Here is an 11,197-nt window from a genome sequence, read left to right on the forward strand (position 1 = left end):
TCTTAATCCTACTGCGCTCTTATAGCTGTGTTAATTGTTGCTTTGTTTTATTAATTTGTTGTTAATAGTTGCTGTGTCCTTTTTGTGAAAATTATCTCCGTCTACACTCAATATCTAACCATTTATCATCACGAAGAAGAAAATCAGACAACATGCAACCAAAGAGAGTTGCAAATCCTTTGTATGATAATTTCGACTCTTTTGTAAAAACGACGAAGTTAAAGCTTGTCATTTCCTGAAATCTTAACCTTTTCGAAAACGCGAGGAAGGGCCATTTCAAGGAAGCAGAAGAGGAACAAAAGGCAGCGTGCAACCGCTGATTCGTTCCAACCGTAAACGTTTTGGCTGTTGATGCGGCGTGGAAACTACTTTCGGAACCACGAACATACGTTTTGTACACTTACTTGCGTAGTCGTGAAGGTATTAGAAAGCATGATGTTCCATCATTGTCTGGGCAACGCGACATTATTTGGCTGTTTAGGCGGTCAGGACTAGTATACCTTTACTAGATTTATGATGTCCGTTCTGATTCTCGCGAGACTCCTTTCGAAGGATCTTGCCTTTAGTCTTGACGTGCTGGCAGCCTAGTCGCAGACCGACGAAATTTGTTGGCTCGTAGAAAAAGCAGAAATGGGCGGATGCCGAGAGTGCGGGCGGGCTCCCAGGACGTTCAACGAAGGATAATCCTCCGAATAGAAGATCATCCAATTATGGTGCAGGTGACCCAAGCATCATTTGTATTCATTTCGTCCTTGTCCTACCTTTTTGTTGGTATTGGTCGACTTCTGCTTCCCAAATGTAGTAGTCCTTCTTCTTTTTCTTCTTTTTGCGAAAATCTCTTACACTATTTACTTTTTGCCAGAACCGAGGTGAGAGAGATTACCCGAACGAGTGTTAAACAAAGACTTAGCTGGATTCCTGAGAGGGGCGTTCCCAAGGATTATTCGGTCCACGTCGTTTTAAAGCAATTAATATAAGCCTAGTTACCGTCTCCACGCCGCCTCTAATCTTATTTATGAATGAGAGGCTGCAGACTAATGCTCATAAATTAGCTCCTATCGCTACATATGGATTCTGTTTGCATTTGTTTATTTATCAGGATGAAGTATTGTAGAGGTCTCGCAAGAAAAAGTCAACGAACGTTGATCTTCTGCGAACGTTGGTCCAGTTGATGGGAAGAGCTTAGTGATGGATTTATATTTGTGTATATGCGTTAAAGTCTGTATTTCTTGTATTTCTAAACACTGTCAGTTTCATGGTGTGATTTCATTCTTGATCAAAACATACTTTTATTTCATTTCTCATCCCTTACTATTTAGAATAATAAATCTTAACAGCAGTATTCATATACTCCGAAATAGTGTTGAATATGTGATTATATAAAATATGAATACGGTAATATTCATACTCTGGATTAAACTTGAAATTATGCCTTTCATTTGATGTATCTTATGTAAAGAAAAGTGAATATATAGGGTGGTTGGTAACTGGCGGTACAAGCGGAAAGGGGGTGATTCTAAGCGAAAAAATAAGTCGAAAATATAGAATAAAAATTTTTCGTTTGAGGCTTTGTTTTCGAGAAAATCGACTTTGAATTTTCGCTCGGTACGCGTGCACTTTATCACGTCTCGTTATAACGGATCTCACTGTAGATCGTTGTCTCGATGGATATTATCGCAGTTTAAGTTTGTTTTTGCCGTAACGGAAGATTAGGAATACATAATGAAATAATATGAAGTAATCATAAAGTTTATTATTGCAAAAATTGCTGAAAATGTTGCCCATTCTGCCGGACACATAGTTCTGCTCTTCTAATTAAATTTCTATGAACACTTTCTAACGTATTCGATTGTTTTAAAGTATAAAAGGCTACAATAATCTTTTCTTTCAATTGCTCACAACTTTCGATTTTTTCAAAATAGACAATTGATTTAATATGGCTCCATAAATAAAAGTCAAGCGAAGTTAAGTCAGGAGAGCGTGGTGGCCAAGCTATTGTCCCAGCTTGAAACAATACTATTCAAAGTCGATTTTCTCGAAAACAAAGCCTCAAAGGAATAATTTTTATTCTATATTTTCGACTTCTTTTTTCGCGTAGAATCACCCCCTTTCTGCTTGTACCACCAGTTACCAACCACCCTGTATATTTGGAAATTGGAATGTTTTGAAGAAATCTTTGCAAGTGCACTTTCAACTAAACAGTATCGGCAGACTTACTGAATTATTCGATGAGATAACAATGCCGTACGCCATCGATCACAGACGTAATAGGAAATGCACATATGACGAGGTCTTCATGGCTCGTTGCTCGTCGAAGTAAAGCCTAGAGGCACGTTTATAATGGAGAGAGCATGCACTTGTCCGATCTGCTGCGGTCTAAAATCTGACGCTCCCTCCGGATACCGACGGCACCCTCGTTGATGGCCTCGTTTCCCCTCGAAGTGGATACTGTATCTCTACATTTAGCAAGTTTGAACGATAGCTACGTTCTAAAAAGACTGAGAGGGCTGAGTTACAAAAGAGGGGGTGAGCACGGCGATACAATGACCACATCTGTTTGCAATTGAAACAAGTGGCTCGATCTTTTTGGTTTTATCCGTTTATTGGTTAATGTGTTCGTCGGACGCGTAACGAAACCTACTTCGGCTCCTCTTCAAACGTAATTGATTGGTTTAAAACATCAGTTTCGAACACTTACGTATTTAGCCAGGAGTATTACTTTTGATTGATACCGAAACAAGTTACCTCGATACTTTGTAAATCAACTTGATAAATAACATGAATAGTGGATATGAATTTTATGACAATTCGTAGATGTTTTATATAGTTAAAGAAAACATAAATCGATGTATACGTATACAGATGTATCGTGTGTTAATTAATATACATTGTTAATGAACTAACTAAGATTTATTACAGGAAAGGGGTAAAAATATACAGAATAAACTCCTACTTATAAAAATGTTTTCAAATTCAAATGTTATCAAGTTAGATATACAATTTATAGATACCTACAATTGATAGATATTTATTTCAATCTCTTTATAGAAATTTAACGTAAATAGTCACAATTTTTTACCTATTCTTAATTTAAGTAAAAATTTCGAGTCATTTAAGAAAATACCTACTTGGTATCGTTAAGTTAAAAAATGAACTGTATGTTATACGATTCTTATCATCTTAGTTCTACTCGTAATATCAAATAACTTGCACTATCTGCGAAAAAGAAGAAAAGCAAATCATCATTACATTTCGAAGAAACAAAAGATCGAGAATAAGCAATATCTTGAGGACATTCGCTTTATGGATAACTGTCAACAGTCGTTTCCATACCGGTAAGCAGAGATGATGTTTCAATAAGAAGCGGCAGTTAGGCGTCTCTAACGTGCATTTTGGCCGCCAGGCATTGTCATTCTCATATCTGAACGACCATTGTTTGCAACACTATCACAGGTACCTTACGTAGCATTTCTACCTTTATACGCACATGAAATCATCCTTATATAGCATTACTTTTGATTATGTTACATGCAATGGTCTATGTAGTAGTGCAGTTCACACTCCGACGTGCTATATTCGTAACAATATACATACAAATACCGTGTAAATATCACTTGAAGATGTAATTACTACGTATAATAATATTTTTAATTGTATTTTAGATTGTAATGATAATTTGGACTAGTTACTTATATGTTATAAGAACTTATATTTTATAAAACTTAGAATTATTTCAAACTATAGGTACGTTCTATTTTTTAAATTTATTTGTGGTATTTGTTTCTAGAATAATTAATGAGGTCGATATGATCTGTACGATCGAGTATCAATGTAAGTAACTGAATTTGTGGAAAATTTAAATTCTGTATGTATAATCTTTTTATATAATATTTATTAAAAAGCATTTTGTAATCACTGTATATAGAAATTTGTAATTTCTATATACGTATTCAGATTGCTTATAAATATTGCCAACGCAATCACGATAATTTTATCTCATAACGATGTTAATGAAATTTCGACAAGTTAAAACACAAAATTTTTTATGCTTAAATATTCAAATACTTTCCTGGGTCACTGTAACGAGCATGATATGTAACCGATATTTATATTACATTTTAAAAACTTAACAGGTGCGTGAGCTTGAACAGAACTTGTTTTCGCCGAGCAACCTTACGTAAATGATGAAGAGTCCCACATTGGACGATCACTTGAAACGTCGAAGTGGAATAGATGTTATGATGCACATACAATGAAATGGACTATAGTGCCATTGTCTCGCATCAAGGGAGGGTATAGGTGGCGAGACGCCTCGTTGGTCACCAAAGGACGATGCCTTCCTCTCAATCTGTCATAGTGGTCGCGAAAACGTGGTTTTCCGTACCGCTCGTCTTCCTCTCCTTCATTTCTGTTTATAGACACCGACGAAACTTCGGGTCCGTAATCCAAACAGAGGGTGCCGTATTCACTCACCGTAACCATGCACCATGTGTTCATCTACCGATAGATAACTACTGCTATCCAGGCAAATATCTGCGGATTTGAAGCGCAGATTTTATTAAACCATCTTACCCTGAATAAGTGTAAAGCAAATACGAAATACAAAACAATTTTGTTTTGTAGAGGAAATTTTCTGCTGTGCACAGTAAGTTCATTTTAGCATTTTGACGAACGTTTTTCAATATCTTCCAAATCATCCTATTTTTACTAAATTCCTTTACCATTATTATTTGATTGATATTCGTACGTCTTATCAACATTACGTCATTACAATCCCTGCTATAATATTTTGACGATAATTATTAATTATTATACAATACGTTACATGAGGAAACTAACAATAATTAATCCTATTGATTTCTAATCTTTCAAAATGTCTGTGTGAGATGAAATGATACTAATCATTTCTGACTTTTCCGATGCGAAGCTCCAGTTGATCCCTGTAATTAGATAGCGTGACTTACGGTTACTGGCAGTCTGGGAAATTCGTCATATCTTGACGAAAATCCTTTATAAAGCATCTCAGGTTACCACAGGGTTAGCCGGACCAGAAGAGGATGATTCATTATTGGCGTTGACGTACTATATACCATAGGTACCAGCGCATTTGCGATGTCAGTTTGATAGGATATAAATCTTGAGCTGGTCGAGGCAGGAACCTTAGGCTACCACGACGTACCATGTGTTTCGATAAAGAGCATCTGTACACGAATACGCAAGAAAAGAATTCCTCCTCTCTCGTTTTGATCGCGTGTCACCCCTTTCAGAAAACCCTTCTTCCACGTTGGAACCCCAGCTCGACCTCAACCACAGCGCTAATTCACGATCGGTGACATCTCGTTGCCTTCGTAACAAGTACCATTGTCCTGGCCAACTCGATCGGACGCCGTCGTGCCACCCTGCAGCGTAACGCTCCGCGTCCAAAGTGGTACCTGGTGGAAGAAATGTTCAGTGAACAATTTTAAAAGTTGATCACGGTGCGTGGTATAATTGTTTGTTTGAAAACAGTGGTCATACGTCCTCTCTGTCTGGATTTTGATTGAACGAAACGAGTGCTCGCAGATGTCGTTAAGAATTTTCACCTCTTTGTTGTACTAAAGCTTAGATCATCGTATTTTTTAACAAAATTTTAAAAAAGAATTTGATATTTAATAGAATTGATACTTACGTTTAAATAGAAGAGTAGAATTAATTGTACAAATATAAATACACTGCCCAAAATAATTAAGTTATCAATAGTATGCATGATTGCTACTGCACCGATCAAACAAATAAAAACGAATAAGTTTTATAGACTTAATGAATATTATGGCATATTATTTGTACGACGCTGTAATATAGATTGACTTTAAAATAATGATTTGAAAAAGAATACACATAAATGAGCATAAAAATCAAACTAACATAGAAAAACGGAATATCAAAATGGCATATTGAAGTGACATTTTAGTCTATATGCATATCACTATCCTTACAAATCTAAAGGGGAAAAATCATTAAACACAAGAAGATGAAAATATCGATTTCATTGTTATTGTCGAGCAAAAATGCGTATATACATTTCGCAATGTAAATTCGTAGCCAAGGTGCGAACGAACTGAGCGTTTCGCAATAAACAGGTATAATTGGTCGCGCATCGCTCGAATAGATACAAGCAAACACCATCGATACCCACCCCCGTCGATTTCGGTGCCTCGGTTGCTGTGTGTTCGTAACTTGTTATGAAATGCAAACACGTTTGTATTCGCGCACGCTTTCTCGCTCTCTTTCTCTCCACCCCGTCATTTCTCTCGTCCGTTACGAACCGAGCGTTTCTCTCCTCTTCCGGCACCGCCTCTCGCTATCCTGTATGCAAAGCAAATGTATCATATCACACGGGCCCCCAGGGCTGCATTACAAGTCCGATCATAGTGTGTTTCCAACCATATTAATACGCCCGTAAAAATGCAACCTCTATTTCGCGACTCGGCCGAACTAAACTGCCCGCTAATTCCATTTGCTGCCGGCGCGCCACTGAGGGCCCCACCACCCTCGTTTTTCTACCGTCCGTGTGTCGTTCCTTCCTTTACAATAATTTATATTCGCTGTTCAGCTTTTCATCGTCAAATATTGATGGAAACGTTTAAACAATGTGGAACGGAAAAATAATATCCGAATGAACGTTAACGGGGCATTTTTGCTTATAAAACGATTCAATTTAATTATGCAGATGGTGGACGATTCGTTTTTAATGGTAATTAACGAGAAGCTTTTGTTCAACTTTATACTTATACCACGTATTTATTATACGAAGACCACAGGAAAAATACGCAGGAGGCATATTTTCGTTAAATTACTTATTTGAACGTCGCGCTATGACTAAAAAGAAATAGTTTAACACGACCGTACGAGGAAAATGTAGGTCAACTTTTATCGAGCTTCCCATTCAAGCTGTAGATTAAAAAGAAGTATTTTAATGTAAAATAGCTCACACAGAGAATAATCAACAGAAAATATAAGCCTTTCGAACATAGATGACAAATCTATAATATTTCATAAGACACGAATTCGTTATGTACGAATACTTCTTACTCGGATATTAAAAGTTAGTCGTATTTTTACAAGCTGTTTCGTATTAAATTCCGTCAGATATATTCTCGTCTAGTATTATTTAACCACTGAAAGAAGAAGAGACATTAATTGTAGACAAAGAGGATTTACATCGCACAGAAGCGTGAAAAGTGTAGGGAAAGCTCGACGCCGGGTTAACGGAATAATCCCCAGGTATTTGAGAGGCAACGAGCGCGAGCCTGAAGAACGGCCGAATCTCAACAGGAATAAAATATTCAATGTTTGATATGCAACGATCTAATAAAAGCAGGGCAAGCCAACGGCAGTTCCTGTATCGCGTAACACCGTGTCGAAAAACGATTAACTCCCGTTTTTATTTCCGAGGGCATCCGCGGTAGTGGATCGTTTCCGTGACCACGGACGTATATACCGGATGAACGAGTAGTCGGGGACCAACGAGTGATAATAAAACCTGAACAATCAAGCGGCACGTGTAAAACGGGCGCAAGTGAGAAACGAACGCCAGAATACGAGAGGAAACGCGGAATGCCTAGATGTCTGACACAGACCGTAGGATCTCGTTGGATGGGCGTACAGAATGGAGACGATAAAAAGCAACCTTTACGGCGTGACGGAATTACCACTATCCAACGCGCCACCTTTGCTCGCCTTCATCCCTTACTCTCACTCACTCATTCTCTCTCTGTCTCTCTCTGTCTCTCTCTGTCTCTCTCGATTTTATCCTTATTTCGCCATGTATAATTGTCCCACCGCCGAGATTATGCCGTAACTGTTTTACCAGTATACACGTAATGAGTTTTCGTAAGTGTACCTGTAAGTCTTAGATTTCTGATGATTTTCCATTGAATTTGGTGGTTCGTTCTTTCGTCATTTGATTCTGCATACATTTCAGCTCTTCTGAATAGATTCTTATAGCATATTTTGGAAGATCGACGTGACAACTGTTCTTTCTTCATTTTCTGATAGTTTTATACCATTAATTAGTCGCAATTTTCAATTACTGTCATTTATTACTGTTGAGAATTTTGGATCTTTGAAGCCGAAATAATGTCATGGGAACACAAAATTTACACCTTTAATTAATGTTTGAATAATTATACATTTACTTAATCGACGATCTCTATTATATTTATCGCTACACATCTGCACGCGTCTCAGCACTTTCTTCTACACCCGACTATTAACCGACTGTCCTTCCAGGTGCTTCTAACGACTGAACTGTTTACATTCATCTGTTTTCGAGACGCCGCGCACACACATACTTCCACACACTGATACTCGCATACAAGTATTCTTATTGCGCGTTTAACCTAGTCCAGCACAGAAAATTATGCATATCTCAACAATTACGAACGTTGATACGAATTTATGTTTTCGCAAACAGCCGGGTGAACTTCGTATTTCCCTAAAATTAAACAAGCGGTAAATGAATTGAATTTATAAATAAATAAACAAGAAAATAATCTTCCTAGAAGTTTTGGGAGAAGAATTACGTTGATTAGAGTTTACCTAGACGAAAGAGATAAATACCTTTCGCGATATTCTTTGCATAACGTGTTCGACGCAGCGACCAACATAATAATGAATTTACAGAGAAAACAAGGAAACAGGGTGTCCGAATTAAGCGAGCCGTGGAACAAACAGTGGATATTGCACGCAATGTGTCGCTGACGGGACCCAGAATCAGTCCTGTGTAAACACGTTAATGTGCGAAATACACACATCCTACGGTGGCTAATATTGCGAGAACGTCGTCGGATAAGACTGTGACGCATGGTCCTTTCCTAGGAAGCGTTACTTTGATTGCCACTGGGAACAAACCATGATATTGCACCGTTGCTTAATGTTATAGCATGTAATATAAATAAAGTTGCAGGTTTGGACAATAATTGCTTACAGATTTAACTCATACAGATAATAATTTATATTTCTGTCAGTATTCGTAACATTGAGATTTCTTTAGCTTTAAGTAAGTAATTAATTCTTTAACACTGTAGTTCGAGAAATGCTTGCGCAAACAGTTAAACATCATACTATAAATTTCATACTTTAAATGTCATTATAAGTATCACAATTATTAATATTTATTTCTTATAAAGAATCCAAAATGTGTATTTCTTGTACCTGATATCAAACATGATAAGATGGATATACCTAGCTAATAAATCTTGAGAATAAAGAGATATTTATTTTTTAAATCGTCCATTTCCAATTCTCTGTTTTGTCACATAATTCGACGGTTATGGACTTCTTCAAAAATGCATCCAGAGAAGAATACACGTAATACGTAATAATACTTAAAATAAAGTATTTGTTATAGCATCACAAGGTCTCTACTTGGACTCTATTTCTTTGTTATTTATAAAAATATAAATTCGCATACACGTCTACAGTCCACAGTAATTAATATTTCATTTCAGTAAACAGGTGTTCTTGCACGAAAGTATTCGCGTTCGAGCACCGATGCGTTTCCATCATATTTGCTTTCCAAAATCGATAACCAATAAAAGGTAAGCAATCAGCAACGGGTCGAGTTCAAAAAAAAAAAGAAAGAAAAAAGAAAAAAGACGCGAAATATCGAGATAATTATTTTAAACATCAGGAACGATCGCACGAATGCGCGAAACTCCACGGATGGGTGATCACATTCGCGGGTTTCGTTAGGGGGAGAGGCACGCAGAGGGATCCGGGTGCGTTTACGCAATTACTTGATATTACTGCTCTGGGCATCGGTAACTCTACTAGCTCTCTACCAATAAACGCATAATCTCGTAATACCATTGATTTTCAATTCGTTATTTACCCGCCCTCGGTGGGGTTCTCAAATGGAAGAAGTGATTTTGCGCAGTTTAATCGGCGAGTCGATTCATAGCTTCGCTAACTGACCATAAACTAGTGACTTTCGATAGTTCTAGAACCCTTCTAAAGAATACTATTCGCTCTAACAATTGTCCGTCTAATCCTATTAAACTGATCGATAATCGTGTCGTGATAAACCAGATTTGAATCTAAATTTACTCTGTTTTGGGAGAAGCGTTTAGAAGGGAGGAAAATTACTGAGACAATGGTAAATATCGGAATGAGAATCGCGGAACGTTTACCGCGAGTGACTGTTCGATAATTACAACAAAATACGTTAATATCACCCTCCCTGTATGAACTGCCGTTCAGGTGACCCTTCGTGGTGCATCGGTTTGTACGCCGATGCAACAGACCGTTTCAAATAGGTAATGCATGCGATATTAACATTGGCAATTTTTCGTATTAATTAACCGGGAATATGCGGTGGCGTCCAATTAAAGCCGATAAAATGTGTATGCCACCCAGTATAGCGATCCGAAAGAACCTTTCTGCATGCCCCATTTAATAAATAAAATAGTATTCGTATATTATACGTACTCGCACTTATTGTCGCTATTTTTCCCGGTGGTGCTATAAATATATGTCTAGACTGTCAATGACGATGATTTGGCTTGTTTACCATTCTACAATAATCATCGCGTTTTGACACTTAATTATATCGTGTTGTCACTTTGGATTATTTCGGCACATTTCGTTAAAGATTTATAGACAACGCAATATTAATATAACTCTCTTTATAAAGTACGAATTGTTTTTAAATGCAAAGGATAAGTTTAAATTTTCAAATCTACGCATACACTATCGATTATGTTTGTTAAATCAAAATCTAGCATTACCTATTGAATGTATTCAAACATTTTTATTGAAAAATATCATAAATATTGAGAAAACTGGTTCTGATTTGATCGTCATTTAGATTAGAGTTGATTTTGAAACATTAAAAGTTCTCGTTAATGCATAAAAATCCGAAGTTCAATTATTATCAGTTACCGGCGCAAAAATGTTTAAGTGTTTCAAAATTCGGCAATCTTCCTCTATAAAAAATACTACATAGTGCAGAAAATATGAACGTAAAACTTGTAAATCAAATGTTACATAGATAACAATAAACTGGACGACTGAACGACTCGACGCAATCTCCAACCTTACTCACACTTGATCCTAAAGCGTCTTCCACGTCAAATAAACGTGTTCATTTTTTCCATTATTAAACTCTGACAAAGACACGAAATTTTCCAATATTTCGTGGCGTTTCGTCATGACG

The 11,197-nt window shown here is 37.0% G+C and overlaps 1 protein-coding gene across 2 annotated transcripts; it reads right to left on the minus strand.

Moving 5' to 3' along the window:
• Positions 1 to 4,928: 4,928 nt before the first annotated feature.
• On the minus strand, positions 4,929 to 8,257 carry LOC122570414. Of its 2 annotated transcripts, XR_006317819.1 has the most exons (3): positions 7,883 to 8,257; positions 6,176 to 6,345; positions 4,929 to 5,432 (listed from the first exon to the last, which is right to left on the minus strand). XR_006317819.1 is itself a non-coding variant. In XM_043732732.1 (2 exons), exons 1-2 carry the CDS (start codon positions 8,025 to 8,027, stop codon positions 5,161 to 5,163), a joined length of 417 nt encoding a protein of 138 aa, XP_043588667.1. In that variant the 5' UTR covers positions 8,028 to 8,257; the 3' UTR covers positions 4,929 to 5,160. The 2 variants fall into 2 exon arrangements, 1 of the variants encoding a protein (XP_043588667.1); XM_043732732.1 differs by lacking the exon at positions 6,176 to 6,345.
• Between the last annotated feature and the right edge of the window lie 2,940 nt (positions 8,258 to 11,197).

Source organism: Bombus pyrosoma, linkage group LG1 (assembly GCF_014825855.1).
Source record: "Bombus pyrosoma isolate SC7728 linkage group LG1, ASM1482585v1, whole genome shotgun sequence".
Classification (NCBI taxonomy): Eukaryota; Metazoa; Arthropoda; class Insecta; order Hymenoptera; family Apidae; genus Bombus; species Bombus pyrosoma.